Below are 25,005 nucleotides of genomic sequence, written 5' to 3' on the forward strand. Positions count from 1 at the left end.
TGACCAAAAAGTTACTTCTAGTCTTACACCCCTCTGTAAGACCAGGCATACACTTACCAAGCATAAAGCACCCACCAGCAGTGTGAGATATTCTTACTTTTTCTTAGTGTGCCTCTTTTGAATGTTCCTGTTTCTTAACCACTGCTGTCACTGCATCTTTTCCTACCACAAGAGACCACACTTAGTCTCAAAGGAATACAAGTTTATACCATAGTACCTCATCAAGCCCAAGAAACCTACAACAATCTGGCTGCAGGAGCTGCAAGTGGTTCACCCTCACTCAGATATTTTACCAAATCAATTATTATTAAACACCAGATTCATAATGAGAAGTATCTCCATAATTAGACCTTCTGCCCCAGAATATGATATGATTTGATTTGAAAGAGCTGCCTTCCCATTCTAATTTAAATTGTGTCTCTCTCTAAACTGCAGATAGGAAACAAATTCTCACTTTTTATCAGTAATACTCTGAATTAAAAAAAAAAAAAGATACAAGATAAACAATGAGAGGTATTTTAGATATTGAACAGAATAGAAATGATACATAATCAATGGGGTGATGGATAAGGACTAATAACTATTCCATTAAAAATACCGCAATAATTGTTTCTTCAGAATCTATTTCACAAAAGAAGAATAAGCAGAAGCTTTGAAACAAATTAAAAATAACAGTATTACAAAAGCAGGTAGTGCAATGAAAATTAAGGGAATGTTATGTTAACCCTTACCGAGACTCCTAGCAGGTGACACTGAGTTTAAGACATCCAGAGTTAGTGAATCAATACTGGCTGAATTACACAGCCAAATGTCAGACCTGAAAGATCACAGCAGTCATATATTTCTAAATAGAGACTCCAGCAAGGATATTCAGCTACATGTATTTAAGAGGACTGCCATATTACACACATGAAAACTCCATGCTTTTCAAAGGCAGGATTCTAGAAGTAACCCCAAATACTCAAGGTGCAGAGCAGGCATGCTTGTAGTTTGTCTTAATACTGCAGAATGTAGCTTCATGATCTTGTATGTGCTCAATGGCACAGACTGTCTCTTCTTCACTGCAACTCCCAATCAAAAAAAAAAAATTATTTTGTAATGTATGAAGTGAAATGAATTAACTCAAATTAATTTTACACCTTATATTAAGTTCATAAAATTGGAGAAATTAATCCAAGAGACAACATGTTTTAATGCCTCTTTGGAAGTGTATGAAATAGCCTGGACTACCTAAAAAGTCTTTAGACAACGGTGGAGTTCTAAGAGTCCTGATCTGGTATCTCTCATTATTTAGACAATGAATAAAACTGAGATTTCTAACTGGGGAAAAGGGAGCTGTGTAACTCTGGGGCTGCATCTTGTGACCACGTCTGCCAACAGGATGGGAGGAGAGATAAAGTTCTTCTTATCTTCTTGGTAGAAGTCCACCTGGGTGAGCATGATTATTTCATTATTCCCTAATCACCTAACAAACACCCAGGTGGCAGCTCCTGATTAATAATGACTCTTTCTAGAGCGAATTGATAATATTTTCCTAAAATTAATACAGAAGCACAAATATTCATAGCCTTTTAAAACCCAGTTAGCTACAGATCTATTTATCTCATTCTTGATTAACTGGCCTTTGCTCTTGCTATTTAAGGGAGTAAGCAGCTTTATTGAATTGAATGTCTCCAATACCGTACATTTATATGAAATGACGTAAAAGAAGACAGTGTTTTACTGAGGATGAATCTCTGATCTATTTGAGACAAAGAATGCATTTGAGACAAGGTTGTATAAAAATGGTATGGGCAAGTGAATGTATATTTAGTCAGCCTACCGCTAAGCATTTGTGCATACTTGACCTTATCTTTTTCAAACATAGGCAGTACACTACCTTTTTGTGTAATTTATCCCATGAGGACTTATTTTTGAGGACTTATTTTGATTTATTTCAGGAATATCCAAAATACCTCTGCTTATTTCCTGTGCTCTTCAGAACTCGGCAGGACAACAACAGATAGAGCCACTATCAGGAAGTATCCTGAACTGCCAAGTGGCTGGAAAAACAAGAGTCCCTATTTTGCCATAGTTCCCACTATATCAATTGCCAGTGTACAACAGTTCCGCTCACCTTGCCATTATTAGCTATAATCAGTTCACTTGGCAAGTGCTGAAGAAATAAGATATCACCCCTTCCTGGAGGAAGACCATTTGTGAAGAACAAACCAAACCTTTCTGCACTGTGGTCTTTTCATTTAACTTATTATTATTTTTATACTCAAAAAAAAACCAAAAAACAACAAAAAAAAACCCCACCAAACTTCTGTACTTCTGTTATGGCAATCTCAGGTACTCCTGAGCTTTGCACTTTGTTTCCCTCTAGGCCTTTTCTCAAGCAATTTCCAAAATTAGCATGTCTGTCTCATAGAATCATAGAATCATAGAATAGTTAGGGTTGGAAAGGACCTTAAGATCATCAAGTTCTAACCCCCCTGCCATGGGCAGGGACACCTCGCTCTAAACCATATCACCCAAGGCCTTGTCCAACCTGGCCTTGAACACTGCCAGGGATGGAGCATTCTCAACCTCCCTGGGCAACCTATTCCAGTGCCTCACCACCCTAACAGGAAAGAATTTCCTCCTTATATCCAATCTAAACTTCCCCTGTTTAAGTTTCAACCCGTTACCCCTTGTCCTACCACTACAGTCCCTAATGAAGAGTCCATCCCCAGCATCCCTATATGCCCCCTTCAGATACTGGAAGGCTGCTATGAGGTCTCCACACAGCCTTCTCTTCTCCAGGCTGAACAGCCCCAACTTTCTCAGCCTATCTTCATAGGGGAGGTGCTCCAGTCCCCTGATCATCCTCATGGCCTCCTCTGGACTTGTTCCAACAGATCCATGTCCTTTTTATGTTGAGGACACCAGAACTGTACACAATACTCCAAGTGAGGTCTCATGAGAGCAGAATAAAGGGGCAGGATCACCTCCTTCGACCTGCTGGTCTCTTACCAAAATGGTTCACAACAAGTATTACCATGATCCTAGCTGAGGCGAGATGGACTTCTGTGTTCAGTACATTTTATAAACAGCCTGCAGTTCTGAAAATTACTGGAAATTAAGTGAACGAGCTACTCTGATTCTGGCAAGGATACCGTCAGCTGAAGACCCTTTCATGTCCTACCTAAAGTGTCAGCCAACCAAGCCCATACTAAAAACACGGAAAGGAATGATTTTCAAAAAAGTTAGTGTTAAAGTATTTACAAATCCCATTATAGCTACAAACTATTTTAGATAGTAACAGCCATTGCTACAAAGATTGTCCTCTTACTTTGCAGCCATTTGTTTAAACTCTCTGAAAGCCACACAGACTCAGAACCTACTAGAAAGTAAATTCAGTACCTGGAGGACCATGTATTCATCCTGTTCTCCATTATCACACAAAAAAAAAGAACACTAAAAGCATGAACATGAGGAATGAGATGAGAGGGAAAGGAATATTTTGTGGTTCGGATTTTACCAAACTCAGACCTCAAAGCGAAACAGGAGCAACTAGACCACTATCAAATTCCCCAGCCTTCTTTCAACCATAGCCTTGAGTGCAAGCATTGTACACAACTATCACAAATCATCTTTTCACAGGTATAATCAGAGTAAGTATCGCCCTTAGAGGACCCACTAATTACTTTGTTACCCTAATTCACCATCAGCAGTTACTGTGTACAGGTTAAATTATACCTTTTAGGTAGTAATTGATAGTTTGAAGAGAATGACTATTTTCATATGGCAATGGTGGCAGTTACTAGATTATTCATGTAATTATCTTTTAATACTGCATATTGAGCAGCATTATAGATATTTCTCTACTATGTAGCACTACTATCAGTATTAGAGGTATTCCTCTACTATGTAATATTACATAAGTATTTTTAATAGAGAGTATTAAAATTTCTCTACTGATTCTTTAGCTGCAGAATATAAGGAAACCTGCATAAAGGTAAACTTCTTGTGTGTTCTCTGACTCATGTGCTATGATTCCCAAACTGAAAAGAGTTGCAGAGTATAAAAACTAAAATACGAAGTCACAACTGTCTAACTGTCTTACCTATAAAGGGATTTTTCTGAGGCACAGACCAACAGATTTCATGACACTGGATCTACACTGGCTCAACAGACAGCCTATGACACACAATATATGACAGAAAATGCCCAAGTAATTTACCACTGCATGAAAAAGTTTGTGCACAGGAGCAATTATCTTTCTGCTCTCACAGAAATGAAGATACATAGTTTACAGTAGTAATAGATTTATGCTCACAATTAGATCACATTGTAAATTAAAGACCCTTTTGAATTTTTCCCCTTCTCAAATAGTGAATATCAGCTATAGAACAAGTATTTTTACCTTGAAAAGACATAATTTAACAAATGTTTCTAGATTAAGATTGCATTGATTTAATCTCACAGAGAAATGTGGTCCCTTAATCCTGGATGTCCTTGAATTCTCTAGGTACCTCAGAGAACTCTTCCCTCCTCCTGACAGTTCAATAGGCTCCCAAAACTACATTATGCACATGATCATCACAGACCCCCTCTGAGGCTCCCTGAGCTCCTCTGTGATTCCTGTAGGGCCCAATCTAGGAAATGTGAACTGATTGCATCATTATTCATATTGACAGTTTCTGGCTACCAGGTTTGGAGTTTCTGGCTTTTTCTTAGTATAAGATGGAAGAGGTACCACTCTGGAACAGTTGCCCAGCTACTGAGGGACAGCAACTCAGTTGTCTCTTCATCTGATAAGATTCATATCCACAACTCTGCCTCCCAGTGGCATGTAATTAAAGCATGCTCTAATTGCAAGGCCACAGTTCTGTTTAGCGTCCTCCAAGATCACACGGAAATGGGACTATTGTGCAAAAAAACCCCAAGCATTCAAACACAAAACACAGGCCACCCCAAAACATCAAAAAGCATAATTCATGAGTTCAGAAGGAAAGCAAACATGAAAGTACTCACTATTTTGAGTACTCAGGTGAGAGCCATAAATCTTTGACTTTTGTCCCTGTAGCTACCACTAAGAAAAAGAACTAAAGAATCACTAAGCAAAAAACAAGTAAGTCCACCAGATGGGACTGAAATAGAGAAAACCCTTTCCAACTGAATGTATCTGCAATAAGATCATGGTGTCATAAAAATACAGTTGTGAGAGAGTCTGAGAAATGCTCTCAGCTATCCTTGGAAATATTTGTCTAATTGTCCCATTCCTTCCAGCAATGGAAATTCTACAGCCTTCATAGGTAACCCATCTCCATATTTATCTACTTTTAATATCAAAAGATACTTTTGATCTACTTAATAGCAAAAGATTTCTTTAACTGAAACATCTCTTACAACAGGGTAAGTCCACTCATTATTCTTAGTTCACACTCTATCCAATACTTTAAAATAACCTTTTATATATTTGTACACTTTTTTTATGTTTTTACTAAATCATCTCTTAACAAATCCAACTATTTCAACTTTACAATATTTGCTGAACAGAATCTCAGATGCAACATACAAAGTCTAACATTTCTTTATATTCTTCTGGCAGAAGAGAGATGTTGAGTTGAATAAGATTTAAAAAGTTGAGGTGAGGTCCCCAATGATGTAGCTCTTATATAAAAGCTGGGCATCACAGCCACTTCAAAAGAGTGAATCCTGCTCACTTATTTCAAAGAACACTGTTTATCTAGCAGGTAACTTCAGGTATGGACTTTGGACCACTGGCTGTCATTGTCATTCTTTTCCAGCTTTCTAAGAGGAGTTCAAATGCAAACGTCTGGGATTAGAATTTCTCTTAACTTCTATTAGATGGTTCTGTGGTCAAGATAGCCTTTTTCACCCTCTGAGGTACATACTTTGACACTGTAATGGAGTTTGGCAACCCAACATTAGGGTTTGTATCCTATTTTAGGTTTAGGAACCTATTTTAGGGTTAGGAACCTATTTTAGGTTTAGGAACCTAAAATATAGGGAATAAACATAATTTGCAGATAGCAGAGATGTTTATATTACATTGGAACATGCTGATAACATCTTCAAGGTAAAAATGGTTAAGATAGTTCCAAACTCATACATAATACAACTGCATTTGTATGGCTAGGCTGCCCTCGACACCCTTGATGGAAAGCATCACTATGCTCTCCTGGATACAGTTAATTTACCACTATGAAGGATCTCCAATTCTCAAAGGCAGATTCTAAAGAAGCAGAAGAAAGGACATAATCCAAAAATGTTAAGTAGAGTCTAATGCTTGAGTCATACAAACTCTGAAGCAGTACTACCTCAATCCAAGAAAGCAACTCACGCAGAAAAGCAAGTATCAGGTAGGAGGGAATCACGTATTTATGGTGTACTTATGTGCTTAGTTAAATCAGGATACTTTTCTTGGATTTTGACCTAATATGGTCAATATGAGTATATACTATGACAGAGGAACAACAGCCTACTGAGAAGGGTGACAAACGAACAGTTTGAAAGAGATTGTCACTGCACCTCTAATTAAGAAAGAAATTGCAGCTACCTAAAAGACTGTGGACTTATCTTGCAGCCTCTTTCTTTCGAACTGGTTTTAAGATATGCCCATCAACTGCATTTTAAATACAATTACTTAACTGCTTTTTTTTCCTTTATTGTGTAAAAGCTAGATTATAGAAGTGAGAGCAATTTCAGTCTGAGATCTCTTGTCATTTGGATGTCTTATGGCAGTTAGGTCTCTTGGCAGGTCAGACAGCTGCCAAGACAGCTCTCATCAGTTCAGCATCAGGCTGATGATTTAGCTTTCAAAGGACTACAACTGTCATAGGACATCAAGAAAATATTACACAAGGTGGTCTTTCAGGTAGCTGGAATTCATTATATTACAAATTTTAAAATGTTTAGGTAGAGCCTTGTAATTTTTCTATGTGTTCAGTGGCAAGTAGGTCATTAATGTAATGCACTTCTGGTGTTCTTGTAATAGCAGGTGTTGACCTGCCTTTTAAGGCTTACTTTTCATAGCACACAACACGGTACTGGCTGTAATATAATGTTGGTAATGGCTTATGATCATTTCAGACAGGATAAGAGTAAGAATAGTACTAAGCATATACAAGTGAACATTAAAGTGTATTTATACCATCTTAAGTTTTAGTCAGTGTTGTGCTAGACGACCAGAAAATATGTTGGATGTAGATGGCAGAGATGGCTTTGGACTTTCCACTGACAAAAATAGCTGATAAATGCAAATCTATTGCAGAGTGGCCAACAGACACATTCAATGAACTTTATTTCCATGTGAAAAAAAAAAAAAAAGGGCACTTTAAAGATAAAACATGAGACCAAGAATAACATTACTCAGAAACTCACATTGAGTGACCGGTTAACACCAGCTTCTGAGAGTTTTATCTGAATAGCAATTTCATGACAGTTCTGTCAAACGGTACACAAATAACTATTTACAGCACCTACAGCAAACAGTTGAGCATAGTACAAGGAAGCCCAGACCAGTGACATCTGAAATGAGCTCTCCCTGTAAGCTAGCCCCAGGAGTACCAGATTATAGCTGAGTTGCAGAGAGGATTGCCCCTCAGCTAGAATTATTGGGTTGGGTATGGTGTTACACATGACACCGAATTTCAGAATGAAAGTCAATACTGCCATTCAGCCCTTTGCTGTAATGTACATATTTTGGGTTGACAAGGGGAGAGAATATAAAGCTAAAAAGGGAAGGGAAAAAAAAACCAACAATAAACACAAGTGTTGCTCAATACAATTGCTCACCACCTGCTAACCAATACAATTGCTCACCACCTGCTAACCAATACCCAGCCTGACCTGAGCATGTATACCTGTGCGATCAATCTTATTATACAGGGAGCATCAACGACAGGTCAAATGAATCTCCACGTATATAAGTTGTCCAGGGTTAGATGAGATTAAACACTGCCTTTGTGTTTCTGAAATTAGTAACAGTCATATAAGAGGTTCGATAGAAAGTTACTTCCAAGCATTAGATTTCCTGAAGCTTAAAAGAAGAGTCAGCAGAATCATTATGTAATGATTTTGTAGACACACCACGACACTTCTGACTGATAAAAATATTTCCCTGTAATATTTCATTAAATTTAAAGTTACTGTGTAGCAACTCTAAGAGGTTGACGGCTGCCAAGAGCTGTGAGGTAGCTGAATAGAATGGTGTTTCTGGAGCCCTGCCCAGAGTTGAAACAAAATTTGACTCATCTTCATGCATACATTTGCAATATACCTACAAACTAAAATAAGGATTTAACTCCATCACGAGGTTCTAGTGATATCTTGTTACAGCCAAGACTTGATTATAATACTAAAAGAAGTTTTAAAGTGGCTCTGGAGAGAAAAGTGATCTTTACATAGCTATATTCGTTGGGATGTTTGTGACCTTGAATTGTGTTCTCCCAGAATACACACGCCCTAAGCACTGATTCAGTTGTTGGTAGCAGGATAAATCTAATTTGAGCCCCATTTTGTGTCTTTGTACTACTTCACAGTATACTAGCAAATATCGCAGTGAGTAGGAAATACTGTGCTTGGGAAGCTTATGCATGCAAGGATTTAGAAACCGTAGGATAGGAGCTGAACTAGATCAAGACTGATGGAATTCATCATGCCTATTTTTGCTTTAATTTTCAGCTAACAGTCTTCCAACAAAAAACAGAGATAAAAGATTAGAAGAGAGAGAGAGAGAGGAAGGACATCTGATGGAACTGTTTGAGCAAGTCTAGAGGAGGCCACAAGGATGATAAGGGTGCTGGAGCACCTCCCATATGAAGACAGGCTGAGAAAGTTGTGATTATTCAGCCTGGAGAAGAGAAGGCTGAGTAGAGACCTCAGAGCAGCCTTCCAGTATCTGAATGGGGCTTATAACAATGCTGGAGAGGGACTCTTCATTAGGGACTGCAGTGATAGGACAAGGGGTAGTGGATTTAAACTTAAGCAGGGGAAGTTTAGATTGGATATAAGGAAGAAGTTCTTTACCATAAGGGTGTTGAGGCACTGGAATGGGTTGCCCAAAGAAGTGGTAAATGCTCCATCCCTGACAGTGCTCAAGGCCAGGTTGGACAGGGCCTTGGGTGACATGGTTTGGTGGAAGGTGCCCCTGCCCATAGCAGGGGGTTGGAACTAGTTGATCTGAAGGTCCTTTCCAACCCAAACCATTCTATGATTCTAAAATATTAAAATTGCATGACATTTACTTGACAGGATCCTCTTCAATCTGCTTATATGCTATAGCATTTTATTCAGTCTTTTTCTGACTTATCTGTTCAAACTGTAAGCTTCTTGACATCTATCCTGTCACTTATTGAATGCTCATGTACTTTTGAGCACAAGGGGAGTCCCAGTCTCAAGTAAGATTTTTAGACATCACCATTATATAAATAGTAATAAGAAATACCTTCAGACAACTAAGCAACTAATACCCCATCTTTTTTGATAGTCAATCCTTTGATCTGCAAGCTGAAGAGATCAGACAATAATAATCTGGGAATGGAGATAAGAAATATTTTCTTTTAATTACTGAAGTGCCGCTTTTTCCAACTATCACATCATCCATGAGAAGATGGAAGCACTAAACCCTATGAGTTCAAAGGAATCCCATGAGCTCTAGTCCCTCTATTTCTTGCACACACATAATTTGATTCCACTACTTCTACTGGATACCCAAGCAGGTTTCAAAAATTCTTGTACTTTTACTGAGAAAAGTTTTTCTGCAATTTTCCAGATGGAAAATTTTTTATTTATATTTGACTGCTGCTCTCAATTTTTCAAAAGAATTGGTGAACAATAATACAGTGAGAAAGTTATCAGCATGCACTGTTCAAAATACATTATTGCACCAACTTTACTCCCAAGGCTTATACTGGTCAGTTGGATTGCACCATTTTAACATATGGTAATTACCACCATGGAGAAGAAAAGGCTTAGAAAGACAGTATGGAATTATAAGTCCTGCTGTGTTAACAATAGATACTGTAGTAAAATACTGTCTTTTATTATCAGTAAACAGTAATACCAGAGTTCAGGTTATTCTTACAATTTTGCCTAATTGCTATTAAAATAATGCAACATTTCTTCTTACCACTGAGAAGCCAGTGTGGAAAAGATATCAGTGGTTTCAGGTACTTGGAACAGTTTCAAAAGTTCTGGTTCAGATGATAAGTCAGCAAGGATCCTTAACTCAATATGGGAAAAATCTAGAAAGCAATGTTAAAATAAATCTCTTGCTCTAAAACAAAATTGTACCTGCAATTTAACCAAACTATGACAAATTAAAACACAAGTCTAGGCTGTTCAGTCATTTCCTCATGCTCAGAAAAAACATGTAAAAAGCTCATTCTGAAATAACTTCAGCTAAAGATCACTAGGTGTCTGATCACTTTGTTATCTTCAGGTGTCAATCTTATTAGCTCTTTGTTTCTACTGACAAGGCTTACATATCATCTACTTCTGAAGCACGCTAAGGAGTATAGATCATACAACAATATTCATTGATAGTAAGAGATGTGACAGCCTTGTAAAATATAATACCATCCAAAGGAGACGGAAAGAAGAGATGACAGAACTACGAACATTAATATGTATGAGAATAATAATACATACTATCTTACCTGCTGCTAAAAATGTATATCCTTTCCTTGACACAAACAATGTTCTTGGGGAAAAAGTTATTATTTCCTCTTCTTTTCCTAGAAAGGGGATAGACATATGAGTCCCAAATCCCAGTTCAAAAATACTATGCTGCAAACCATAGGAGGTTGTAAACAACATACCAAGGACACAACTAAAACTACACAAAGAGCAATGTAAGCAACCTAGCAGAGCACCAACTGCCAGCTTCACAACTATTTTATTCTATCAGTCATGTACAACATCTTTGTCATTCTTGCAGTACTGCTTACTTCTCCTCCTTTTTCAAAACCAAACCCTTCCCAAAACATTAGCTAACAAATATCTACAAAACTAACATTATTCACAGATCATCTAAGGAGGCATTCAGATAAGGAAGGGTCTAGAGATGAGCTAAAAAAATAGATTTTTGTACCTTTGAACATGCTGCAGTGATATGTTAATAACCAAATTCTGATTTACAGGTGGTAGGGGGACTGCAGTTGACATTGGCATCCAAATTCTAACTATAGAAATCTACAATAATATCACAAAGCAACAATGTACCTTGACAAAGTATTAGAAACAATGCATCCTGGGAGTACCACTTGTCTTGGTGTAGAAAGGAATGGTGGTTAGAAATACAACAGAATTAATCTGATCAGCATGAAAATGGAAAAACTAAGTGTGCCTTGATATAGGAATGAAACACATCAAAACACATTTGTGAGAATAACATATTACATTGATTGGACTGTTTCCAGAAAGGCCTGTGTGCCATAATTGCTCACAGCAGCTCAGGTTTGCACAGGCACTGCTCACACATTTTTTGGTAACAACGTCAACAATTTACTTACAAAAATGAATCGGGTAGATAAAATAAAAAACTGCTGTAGAAATCTTACAGTGTCTTCAACAGACTTCTGTATTATGATCTGTATTATTTCAAACACATGGAGTGAATAGCAGCGAAAAGGCTGAGAACCAAGTGCAATAAATGAGCACCATTTCCCAGCTATGGATATAGGTGTTCAAGGAGAGTTTGTGCTGGCAAATCTTTCTCTTTTATTTGAGTCTACTATTGTGGGTTTCTCTCTTTATCACCTGGGTCATGCTTTTCTGCACTTTACTGTGACTCTCTCTGAATCATCTGCCTTAGATCCACTTCTGTTACTACAAACAATACATGTAACTATTGGTGTTTACTTGTGAGGTTGATTAAAATGACCCATCTAGAACACCACCTCAGGCAAAGCCTTACAAGCTGAATTCACACAAAATCATCGCTAGGATATTTAATGGAGTCAAGATTTGTAATTTCACCTGGTAAAAGAACAGTGACATAGTTGAACGGAACAAAAATATCTCAAAGTTCATGGGTATGAAATCAGTGCTGAAACAGCAATTTCTTTCTTGCAGGAACATTCAGCAAAAAGTACTTGGTTTAAATGCTAATGTATAACTAAGTACTAATAATCTATTCTGCTCTTTAATGGTGGAGGTACCACTCTGTTTTAAAATATAGCTTAGTAAAATAATTAGATAAAATTGCCTTTTCATGTTAGTAAAAACAGAGTTTACCTTTTATGTACTGCTTCTTTGTGATTCTAACTGGATGCTTAGAGATACCTTGAATGTTCTACAAGTAAGAAGAATAAAAATGCTTAGCAAAGTTAACATTTATGAAAACATGTTTATAAACAGTTCATAAGCAGCATAAGAACATCAGTGATACTAATGCCAACAAGTTTTCTCTGCATAATAAATAATATTAACCCTTTGCCTTTCAAAGGCATCTTCACACTTCCGTAACTATTGATACTTTTAAATAGATGCTCTTCCTTGAAAACAGGAAATGTAAGAACATTTTCCCACCAGCAGCCTTTCCAATCCTAATCTCTGGATGCACCACAGAACATAATTAAAAACCCAATAAAAATAATTTCCTCTTTATTTTAACCTGTATTTTTTTTAAGATACGGTGTGTTACTTTCAGACAAGAGTATATGCAAACCCTGCCTTAAGCTAATGGAACAGATTCTTCTTCAGCCTCCAGAAATTTTTCTAATATCTATTCCCACTTTTTGGAAATGCATGATAAAATAAAGGAGCTCATTGCTAACTGCAACACATCAGGCAAGGTTAAAAGTCAGAACTAAGTTTATCAATAAACATGCAGGACTAGGAATAACAGATTTCTCTTTAAAGATCTGCATTCATAGACCTCGAGTAAAGCATTGAAGATGACACACAACAGTTTCCTTCTGTTACTTTAAGTCATTATGTCTCATCATCTAGAAAGGTAACATGATATGAGCCAATGTGTATCAAGCTCAATTTTCAACACAATCAATTTGCAAGCGGTTCAGGAATCAGGTGAACCTGCTAGCATTATGTAATACTATTAATTCAGGAGATGTGAATGGTGCTATATAATTTCCAAATCAGAATGATCATTTTCTACATAATTTTGAACTCAGATTTGTTATTTTAAACTTGAGGGATTTAATCAGTCTGCAAAATCTATTGAAATATAAAGCAGAAGTAAAAGAACTAAACCCCCAAAACAGAACTGCTTTCATTTCTAGCTTTAGTATCACACTTAAAGATCTATAATTTAATGTATTAAAGTTGAACACCCACCACAGCACTATACACACAGAGACAGAAAACTGTTACATAAAATACATAATATTTCCACAGCTTGCATAAACTAGGAACACTGCTCTCAATCCATCAATACCAAATTTGACCCAGAAGAAACACTTGCTATCTTTAATATTTTATTCTTCGGTTTCTAGAAACAACATAAAAAGGACACGGAGCTGTTGAAGCAAGTCCAGAGGAGGGCCATAAGGATGATCGGGGCTGGAACACCTCCCATATGAAGACAGGCTGAGAAAGTTGGGGCTGTTCAGCCTGGAGAAGAGAAGCTGCATGGAGACCTCAGAGAAGCCTTCCAGTATCTGAAGGGGGCCTATAGGAATGCTGGGGAGGGACTCTTCATTAGGGACTGTAGCAACAGGACAAGGGGTAATGGGTTAAAACTTAAACAGGGGAAGTTCAAGTTAGATAAAAGGAAAAAGTTCTTTACTGTGAGGGTGGTGAGGCACTGGAACAGGTTGCCCAGAGAAGTAGTAAATGCTCCAACCCCAGCAGTGTTCAAGGCCAGGTTTGACAGAGACTTGGGCAAGACAGTCTAGTGTGAGGGTTGGAACTAGATGATCTTAAGGTCCTTTCCAACCCTAACCATTCTATGATTCTATAATTTTTAAAGTTGTGGGAATGGTTATTGTAATGCTATTAACCTTATTTTAAAATTGGTGGTTATTTAATCCACACACAAAACTAACATTTCTATTGATAACTATTGATTTTTATCAATAACAAGTTGGGGACAATGATTGCTTGCTCATATGAATATGCAGTTTAAGTGGGCATGGAAGGTAGTAGATCCTCAGAAGTTCTGAAAATTACGTCCTTTATTACGTATCTGGATATGAATGTGGGAGCCTCATTTTATATATTAAAAAAAAACCAAACAAAATCACAACATTTTAATTCTGACTTAAATCACTGCAGTGGTAAAGATCATTGTATGGACTTTTCACTGGGCTCTACACTGGTATTGACATGTACCTCCAGCACAGGTTAAAGAGTGGTTTATAGTTCCACTCACTGATTATCATTGCTTAACTCATTAGCTTCAAAATCCTGGACAAAGTGAAATAAATAAAAATTCATTCCAAAACGTATCTATAATGGTAAAAATAAATCACTATATTGCCTTCTTGCTTTCACTGACAGCATATGCAGAAAGTCTGCTTTCAGTGCAATTTTAGAAGTGTTACTAATACTTCTGAAAAACACTAGTAAGTAATTGCAAGTGCAAAATGTACTGTCACTTGTAAATTAGTTAACAACTCATGATTTGAAAAGTTTTCCAAAAAGAAGTAACTCAAGAAACATGACAGCGGTGATGCACATCTTTAAGCTATTGGAATAGCCTAATAGAATCCTTTCATCTAATTTTAGATGTCTTTAGGCTGGTCGTTGGTCTAAACTAGCTGCCTGGAATCCCTCTAGTCAGTAGACAAAGACAGGAATCTCCAGTGGATGCTTCGAACTGTGTGTATATGAGACATACTTACAAATTGACCTAAGATTCCCCTGGAGATGATGTTTACTAAGACTTGGATTATGATATTTGGTGAGATAAATTTACCTTAAGTATTTAAAAAGATGGAGAAGGACACTCAGAAGTCTTCCAAATGGAAAACGTTCCTCTGCTTCAGTTGAAAATTAGGTGACAGTTTTATTGTATCAAAAGTAGAAGTTTGATGTGGCTTTGGTAAATGACTATTACCACCTGTACTACATAATAAAGCCTATATTTTTGCTTTTATGTATTTATTTCAAGTATATTTCTGCAAAACCTTCAGAGATCCAATCTGAGATGTGACTCTAATCCCTTACTGTTAGAAGAGGCATCTACATCATTAGAAGTTAGAGAAACAAAATTGAACTCTCTGAACAATTATGCTCCACCAGACAGAAAGGAATATACTTGAAATGGTCAATGGAAAAGCTGGTTCTGAAAGTTAACCATTAATATGTCTCTTTATTGTTTCTGAGGGGAGAAAAATGTCAAGCTATTCTAGTAGATGATTAACAAGAAAACCCTAGCATTGGTTAAAAAAATATAAGTAAATAAAACCCAACACTATAATCCAAAATTCATCTCCAGAGGTTCCAGAAGGATAGAGGAAGCCAAGGCCCAGTTTCAACTATGTTTGAAACATTGTAAAGATCAGGGGAAGTTCTAGAGAGCTGGAAGAGACCAAGTGTCACTCCTGTCTTGGAGGAGCATGCAGAAAATTACAGGCCAGTCAGCCTCTCCTCAATTCCTGGGAAGGTGACGGAGCAAATAATCCTGGAAAACATTTGCAAACATATTAAAGTCAAGATGATGATCTGTGGTAGTCAGCATGGATTTACAAAGGAGAAATCATGCTTAAGCAGCAATAGCCTTCTGCAATGGAGTAACTAGCTCAGTGGAAGAAGGGAGAGCAGCAGATGTTGTTTACTTTGACTTTAGCAAGGCTTTCAAAACAGTCTCTCATAAAAGCCTCATAGACAAACTGACGAAGTACAAGATAGATAAGTGAACAGTGAGGGGGACTAAAAACTGGCCAAACTGCTAGGTCTGGAGGGTTTTGAAGAGTGGCACTTAGACCACCTGTAGGCCAGGTGTTAGAGGAGTACCCCAGTAGCCAATACTGCTCAACACCTCCATTAATGACCTGGATAACAGGACTGAGGTGCAACCTCAGCAAGATGGCAGACAATCCAAAATCTGGAGGAGTGACTGATGCATTAGATAGCTGCTCTGTGATTCAGAAGGACCTCAAGAATAGAGAAATGGGTTAACAGGATCTCAGAGTTCACAGTCTGCTTTGCAGAAAAGTAGCTGTGGATCCTCATGAGGAACAATTTGAACATGAACCAGCAATGACCCTTTGTACCTAGGAAGGCTACCACCACCCTGGGCTGCGTCAGGAAGAGTGTCTCCAACATGCCAAAAGAGGTGATCCTACCCCTCTGCTCAGAATGCCAGATGGAAAGTATAAAGATGGAGCCAGATTCTTCTCACTGGTGCCCAATGACAGTGCAAGAGGCAGTGGTCAGAATTACAGGAAATTCCATTTAAACATAAGAAATAACTTATCTACTGTGCCAATCACTGGATCAGATTGCACAGAGAGGTTGTGAAGCCTCCATCCTTGGAGACAGGCAAACCCCAACCAGACACAGTTCTGAGAAACTTGCTGTAGTGGATGCTGCTTTGGGCAGTGGGGTTGGACTACACGATCTCTAGTGGTCCTGTCCAAACACAACTACCTTGTGGTTCTATAATTCTGTTTTCATAACATGACTGTAAGTGATTAATGAATGTATCCCAGTGCTAACCACCTGCCTTGTCTCTACTTCACCTGATTTCTGACTGAGATAGAACTGAAGCCTTCATAGTTTGAGGCAGCGGAAAGCCACAGGACCCTGGTTGCATTGCCAAGCAATTAAAAAAAATGAAATTCTATATTATATAAAGTACACTTGTAGTATAACATTAAAATTCAAAGATTAAAGACTGAAACAAATGGTAGTCAGCTGGTGTATCATGTCTTAAAATGCAAGCTCTTAGAAAAAGTCATATTATCTTCATTATGGAAATGTATGGAAAAGTGTACAACTAAGTTTCATGAATCACTTTGGTAAAACTGCAACAAAATTGATAAGAACTACTTGAGTGTAAAAATGGAAATCTCTGTTTTTAAGGTTTTCACAGAATTGTAGAATCATTTAGGTTGGAAAAGACCTTTTAGATCACTGAGTCTAAACAGTAAACTAACACTGCCAAGTCCATCACTAAACCGTGTCCCTAAATACCACTCTGCACATCTTTTAAATACTTCCAGGGATGATAATTCCACTGCTGCCCTGGGCAACCTCTTTCAATGCTTGACAACCCTTTCTGTGAAGAAATTTTTTGCAATATCCAATCTAAACCTCCCCTGGCACAGCTTGAGCCTGTTTCCTTTTGTCCTGTCGCTTGTTACTTGGGAAAAGAGACTGACCCCCACCTCACTACAACCTCCTTTCAGGCAGCTGTAGAGAGCTATAATGTCCCCTCTGAGCCTTCTCTTCTCCAGACTAAATCTGCCCAGGTGCCTCAGCCGTTCCTCATCACACCTGTGCTTCAGACCCTGCACCAGCTCCATTGCCCTTCTCTGGCCCAGCTCCAGCATCAAAATGTCTTTCTTGCAGTGAGGGGTTCAGAGGTGAACACAGGATTCAAGGTGCAGCCTCACCAGTGCCCAGTACAGGGGATGATCACTGCCCTTTTGCTGACAGAGGCCAGGATGCTGTTGGCCTTCTTGGCCACCCAGACCCAAGTTGGCTCATAATCAGCCAGTTGTCAACATACCCAACAACCCCAGGTCCTTTTCCACCGGCATCTTTCCAGACACTCTTCCCCAAGCCTGTAGCATTGCACGGGGTTATTGTGACCCAAGTGCAGGACCTGGTACTGAACCTCACTGAATTTCAGGTCATGACAGTTAGAAAGCTTAAAACCCTCACATCCTTAGACCTGCACCCTTTTCTTTTTCACTCTTTTGTTGTCACGAAACAGTCTTCCTTCCCCAACTACAAGCATTAAATTATTAAAGATTAAATTTTATAATATAATAAGCAAACTTAAAAGAGCACCAAATCTGACCTGCGCTAAGGTAAGTTGAGGTATGATAAACACAGACTGGCTGTCTTTTTCCTGGATCTCCAAAGCTGACACCTTTCTTCAGCAGTGGACCTGCCACATAGGGATCTAGCACTCCACCAATTCATCGTCTCTTTTACTATTTCACTTACTTGACACATTTTCCAGCATCTAGCTGGTTGCTGGATCATTGGTTTTCAGTTAAACTCTTCATAAAACATCATACTGGAAAATAAGGGGGCATAGGCATGGCAGAAAAAGAAAAAAGTCTCACCAGGAACACTAGATTAAAACTGTGCTGAAAAATAGATGGCTGATTTCTTTCCTCCTTCCTCCATAATCTGATTTCTTGCCACTGTAATCCATCCTGACTGATGATCCTTACTCCAGTGTTTAAGCACAGGTGAGAAATTTTTTTTCTTCATTCTAAAAATACGTCTATTAAAAGTCGTTCTACCTTTGTCTGTGGTTTCAGGTGAAGGGAGTGCAGATCCTTCCTACGCTGTTAGCTGCTGCATACAGAGCCATTCAGAAACAATGACAGACTTCACTGTTACAAGACAACTCAGAACCTTGATGTCTCTTGGAGCCTCACAAACACATCTTTCTCATAAAGCATTCAAGCCTAGCAAAAAAGGATGCTCTAATCCATAAGGAAAGCCACTGCATAAGTGAAGAGTGGAATTATCAATGAAAATAAAATTTAATCAAAATCCAGCAAATGCCACACAGTTCCCAGTTTGATGAGTTCATGCTCAATCTGTTACACTTTCTGCGGAGTTTTCCATTTTTGGTATCCAAAATTCTACATCTACATTTGCAACTGAGTTTTGATTCCTTCCTAGGTTAAAAACTAGTTACTCTGGTTCTTTCAAAGAATAACAGTATACAGCTATATACAGGATAAATCACATCTGAAGTCAGTATAGTTATACCTAAATCACAGAACCTGGTGGTGCTAAAAACAGCAGGGAGGGGAGCAAAAGAAACACCAAACAAACCGACATCAGCAAGCTACTGAAATAAATGGGAATATCTGGACTGTAGAGAATTCTGTGGACATTTGATTCTGATTAATTCCTGATCTAAGGACTTACTTAAGGATAAGAACAGAGACAAAACTTACTACTGAGATAAGAGCAATCTTTCATGAATGTATAGTGTGGATGTGTCACAAGGGAAGATCAAAGACAGCCAAGGATTTAGACTGAACAGATATAAGGAAGCAGCTAGACCAGGTAAAGTTGTAATGTAGATCTCCTTTGATGTGGCAACTAATCCACTTGCTGTTACAGTGAGGCACGGTGCCAAACACTAGAGCAAAATAAAGACAAATAGAGGAATTAAATATTTTTTTTACTGTGTCTACTAATGGCAGCAAATAGCAAAAGCTAGTTGCATTTGTTATGAGCAAGAAAACTTACTGGGAATGTGATCTTTTTAGATTTCATTACTCTAATAGCTGTTGCTTCAATTATTTCCTAATATTTGAGAAAAACACTGATTTTTCTGATCTGTATGAATAAAGTTCAGAGCAGTAAAATTCCAGTGTATCCCATCAAATGGAGCACTCCAGAAAAAACTGAAGCATTTTAAATCCAAAAGTTTCTCAAGTTTCTCTTAGTATCTTCTTCACAAGAAAGATTATGAAAATAATTAGGCTGCCACTGTTCTCTTTGAACAAGAATTCAGCTTTACACAATGCAGCATAAAGTAAGCTTTTACATTCATGGCTTCTGTTTAAAGACTGGCATTGTATTACTTTTGGAGCAGAAGTAATACTTGGTCTGCAAGACCAGACTTCATTACAATGATAATGGATAGGTAGATGACAACTCTTTTGAGCTTCAAATTCTCTCTAATTACTTTTCATTCCTGTAGTGGATTTTTTCCCCTTTTTATCTGCTGCTTCAGAATTTTCTCACTCCTTTTCCTTCTTTTTCAGTTGTCTGTCCTAGCACTAGGTGAGCCTGCACCTATTGACAAACTGTGCTTTCATGGCCCAGTCATTAATTTGAGAACTGTAAGCAGAGGTTCAGTGAGCTACTTCCTTAATGGTCACACTGCCCAAAGCAGTATTCTGGCAAGCCAGAACAAGACGACTCACTCACAACAAATGAACTCAATTTGTCTGGCACCTCCAAAGCTGGTGACAACTTACCCATGAGAAATTACACAGCACAGTGAAAAAATAAAAATGCACACCCCCAACCCACAAAATAAACCTTCATGATTTCTCTTTTAGAAACTTGCCATATTCAATTACTGCCCATTGCAGCATCTGTGTATTATTGTGAAGGAATACACAGTTATTTTCTGTGACTTCTATATGAGACACAATTTCAAGACAGTCTGAAGATCTGATTTTTCAGTCATGGCATGTAGCTCAATAAATAGAGAAAATATGAAGATGCACAAGGTCACCATAGCAATGTCAGCCTGGTATGAATGTGTACCCTGCATTCCTAAGCACATCTTGATTTGTCTACAATTGCCACCTAGTGGCTAGTTACAAATTGAAGCCATTCATTTCCCTTGTCAAAAGAGATTCATACAGTCTTGGGGTAAAGGATTTCTTCTTTTTTTTTTTGGTACTAGTTACTGTTTTTCAGCAGTTTTTCATCATTCAAAGGTAATGCATTCCCCTCTGCCTCAACCAGCAGCACAGAATTATTCAAGTTTTAGGTGTCAAGTGGGATACCCAAAAGTAATTCATCACGTTCCCATAAGCTTTAGAAGCTTTCAAAGTGATTACAAGGGAAGAAGAAAAGCACAGCCAAAAATACTGGACTTCCAGTTTTAGAGAGCTGGCCATAAGAATAAAGTATTGTTATGTTAAAACATAAACCCACTGAAATCAGAATTATACTGCATTCTTGACTTGCAGAAAGGAATTAGAGGAACATGGTGACACCTCTCACTTTGGAGAGCTTGTAAGAAAATTTCTGTGCCTAAGGTTTTTTTAACTGTCCTCTCAGAACACAAATCTCTGAGTTTTGAGTATTTCCTAAAAATATGTATTTAAAAATCCCACTAATGGAACACTTCATATGAAGAATAAAATTATAAAAAACCCTACCTTCAAGCAGACTTTCTAAACTCTGAATCAACAACTCACAAGAGGTACTAACAGACAACTGCAGAGCAAACAGGCACACAAGATCATACATGTATTTCTGAACATTGCTGAAGATTCAATCTGAGTACCAGCCTTATGGATGAGGATATAAAATTAACTCAGCAGGACATGAGCTCTATGAAATCCCTCTGTACAGAAATACAATGATTGTGACCACACAGAGACTTAAGGGGATGTGAGCATATGTCAATACGTCAACACGTCAACCTCAAGTGTGAGAAAAGTGCTCAGCCAGGAACTGAAATTTGTCTGGATAAACACTGGAATAACAAAGATTGTGATAAACTACAAATGAGCAGCACTACTTGTCTTTCATAGCCATGCTAACATTGCTCTTAGACTATCCTAAAATTGAATGGAATCAAATTTAGTACAATCCCAGGAGACACAACATAGTGTATAGATTAACATCTGTAACAGAATACTCTAAGTAACAGATATTACTATAATTTCTGCACTTTAAAACACCTTTTAATTTGTAAGGCAGTGAAAGTCACATAGCTAAAGCCCTGCCTGTTCTGACCAAAGATGACCTTAGTTTTGGTTTTGGCAGCTATGTGCTCCAGTCACATTCATATTACAGAAAAATAACCTGGCAGTTATATTACAGCACGGATTTCTAAAACACGATCAGCATACTTTTGGCTTCTACCTCCCAAAAAAATAACACTGGCAAAGGCCATTCAAAGGATAAAATGAATCAGCATATAAGCAGCTACCTTAACAAAGCCCACACAACAGCAGTAGGCACTCTAGTGCTGACAATTTAATTTATACATAGTGTATTGAAATGCAGCATCTTTGAATTTTAATGAAACAAGTGCAAATATGCAGTGCCATCATCTCTCCAGCACAGGAAAATTTTACAGCAACTTTTTTTTTCCTCCCTTTTCTACAATTCTAATCTTCTCTGAGGAGCTTTTTGCCAGAATCTAAAAGAGAGTGAAGGAGGAATTCAGCCCCCACAGTCAGTATTTCATAATGTGCTAAAAATACTTTAGCCGGTATCATTCTGAGTTGTATAGAATCTTTCCTTTTTGAGCTGTTACATTTAATTGCTCTCTGTATTTACATGCTTATGTTTGGTTTGTAGAAAAAATAATGGCAGACTCCCAACTTGCATAAATAAAATGCAAGAATTCTGTATGCTGATTGCTGCATCGAAGCAGATTTATACTGGCTACACATCATCTTTCTTTAAATAACAGAGAACAATTATAGATACAAAGACAATTCCAAATAGAACAGTTATATACATGATTGCACTGCTCTTGTTACTACAGAATCACAGCCCAGATGATGCTCCAAGCCTTACTGAGCCAAATGGAAAACATTATGCTATAAAAAGTAGTCCATGTATTGGCTACAGCACACTCACCATGAGATCAATGAATTTATACAATTCAGGAGCATTTCTACAGAGAACGCCAAAGACATGCACATATCACAGGAAAGGATATTATGTGTACTTGAGATGATAAGAGAACAAAGGTTTATGATGCAGAAACCTTGTTTCTGCATTTGGATATTAAGCCAACATGGTGATGTTCTGGAGCATCAGACATGAGTGTTATCATATGGCTAACAGTGACTTTTCGTACTGTAGCTGTCAAACGAGTAACTAAGAGTATCCTGTTGTAATGTTAATGTGTAAACTTTCACCATGAACACAACTGAACTAAAGTCTTGTCAAAATGCTCATCCTTAAGTAAAATTTCTATGATTCTATAATTTCCCATCATAAAATACTGTGATGAGTGAGAAAGAAAGAGAGGAGATAGATAACTTCTGTCTCCCAACATTGTAAATATGTTTTCTTTAAATGCTAAAGCCTTCTAAATATCCTTAAAAAAAAAAAAAAAATAAAGCAACAACAAAAGAGATTGAAAAACCACCAAAACTCTAAATACTCATAAAATGAGATACTATTTTAGTGCTATTAGTGCAGTTACAATCAGCATATGAATCAAGAATACTGGAATAAACATACTGAGAAAATAGATTCTGAAGCAAGAGATACTCAAGGAACACAAACCAACCATAACAGCATGCGTGCTCTGATTCTCTAATAGCGTATCAGCTCATCTGAGTGATAGTTGTTTGTACTGACTAGGAAAGGTGACCCTAAATTGCTTTGATTCAAAGGTTCAAGAAAACCCAGAGGTAGCCTCTAAGACAACCTACTGTTATTTTAGTGAAGCCCACACAGAATTATAGAATAGTTAGGGTTGGAAAGGACCTTAAGATTATCAAGTTCCAACCACTCCTGCCATGGGCAGGGACACCTCACACTAAACCTGGCCTTGAACACTACCAGGGATGGAGCATTCACAACCTGCCTGGGCAACCTATTCCAGTGCCTCACCACCCTAACAGGAAAGAATTTCCTCCTTATATCCAATCTAAACTTCCCCTGTTTCAGTTTTAACCCGTTACCCCTTGTCCTATCACTACAGTCCCTAATGAAGAGCCCCTCCCCAGCATCCCTATAGGTCCCTTCAGATACTGGAAGGCTGCTATGAGGTCTCCACGCGGCCTTCTCTTCTCCAGGCTGAACAGCCCCAACTTTCTCAGCCTGTCTTCACACGGGAGGTGCTCCAGTCCTCTGATCAGCCTCGTGGCCCTCCTCTGGATTTGTTCCAACAGTTCCATGTCCTTTTTATATTGAGGACACTAGAACTGCACACAATACTCCAAGTGAGCTCTCACGAGAGCAGAGTAGAGGGGCAGGATCACCTCCTTTAACCTGCTGGTCACGCTCCTCTTGATGCAGCCCAGGATACGGTTGGCTTTCTGGGCTGCAAGCGCACACTGAAGGCGGCTCATGTTCATTTTCTCATCAAAAGCATACTCATATACATCAGAGCGTACTTACATAAAAATTATTTCAGAAACCTAGAGGTCCTCATAGAAGACTTTTGACTTGATGCTTTATATGCACTTGTAAAATGTCTGACTTGTCTCTGTCCCCTGTGTTCAACTTTGGGGCCCTCAGCCTAAGAAGGACTTGGACCTGCTGGAGTGAGTCCAGAGGAAGCCACAAAGATGCTCGCAGGGGTGAAGCACCTCTTCTATGAAGACAGGCTGACAGAACTGGGATTGCTCAGTCTGGAGAAGTGAAATCTCTGGGGAGACGTTAGCGCAGCTTCCAGTGCCTAAAGGGGCCAACAAGAAAATTGGAGAGGGACTTTTTAAAAGAGGGAGTTGGGACAGGACAAGTGGAGAAGACTTTAGCCTGACAGAGGGGAGATTTAGATTAGATATTAGGGAAAAATTCTTCACTGTGAGGGTGCTTAGACACTGGCACAGGTTGCCCCATCCCTGGAAGTGTTCAAGGTCAGGCTGGATGGGGCTTGGAGCAACTGGTCTAGCGGAAGGTGTCCCTGCCCCTGGCACGGGGTTGGAACTGAATGAGCTTTAGGATCATTTGAAAAAAAGATTTGATCACATCCCTTCACCCAGACTTGCTGTTTAGCTCCTTACATTGCGTCAGCTCTGCCAAAGCTTTCTAAAAGCTGTGAAGGAAAAGGACAAGGGAAAACCAGGACACTTCCAATTTGTACAGCAACTCACCACTACTGAAATACCTTGTAGAACTAGGAATCCAATTGTGACTATAGACCATAAGCTTTCAGAAAGAGCATTGGTAGTATCACAGAGCAGCCTGTAGCCTTAATGAGGGGACAAAATGCCTGAAATTTAAGAGCTGCCACAATAGTTTTGAGAGCACAATTCTGGCAGTCCACGCTGCTTGGTGTGTGTGAATGCTAAGGATGTAAAACCTACCAGGATAGTGTGATGAAAGGGAGATAAACAAGCAGCATCTCATCCACACTGTCCAGAAAAGACCCTCAATCTATTCAAAAAGTACATTTGAGTTTTATCTTGGGGAGAATTAGTCCATTCAATCCAGAATACAGCCCAGAAGGAAGTAAAACAG

The 25,005-nt window shown here is 38.4% G+C and overlaps 1 protein-coding gene across 7 annotated transcripts in view; it reads right to left on the reverse strand.

Annotated features, from left to right (window-relative positions):
- Positions 1 to 25,005, reverse strand: part of POLN (DNA polymerase nu) — a 96,580-nt gene that overhangs the window by 46,972 nt on the left and 24,603 nt on the right. For all 7 annotated transcript variants that reach the window (XR_009726459.1, XM_061359820.1, XM_061359823.1 and 4 more), the window contains 3 exons: positions 12,232 to 12,289; positions 10,653 to 10,730; positions 10,124 to 10,238 (listed from right to left, as the gene is read on the reverse strand). Coding sequence is in view for 6 of the 7 variants with exons in the window: in XM_061359820.1 (XP_061215804.1) it covers positions 10,124 to 10,238; positions 10,653 to 10,730; positions 12,232 to 12,289 (251 nt within the window). In the remaining variant the exon portion in view is untranslated. The remainder of the gene's footprint in view (positions 1 to 10,123; positions 10,239 to 10,652; positions 10,731 to 12,231; positions 12,290 to 25,005) is intronic.

Source organism: Neopsephotus bourkii, unplaced genomic scaffold (genome assembly GCF_033783945.1).
Source record: "Neopsephotus bourkii isolate Nb327-2 ecotype Australia unplaced genomic scaffold, CSIRO-AGI_Nbou_v1 NB_994, whole genome shotgun sequence".
Lineage (NCBI taxonomy): Eukaryota > Metazoa > Chordata > Aves > Psittaciformes > Psittacidae > Neopsephotus > Neopsephotus bourkii.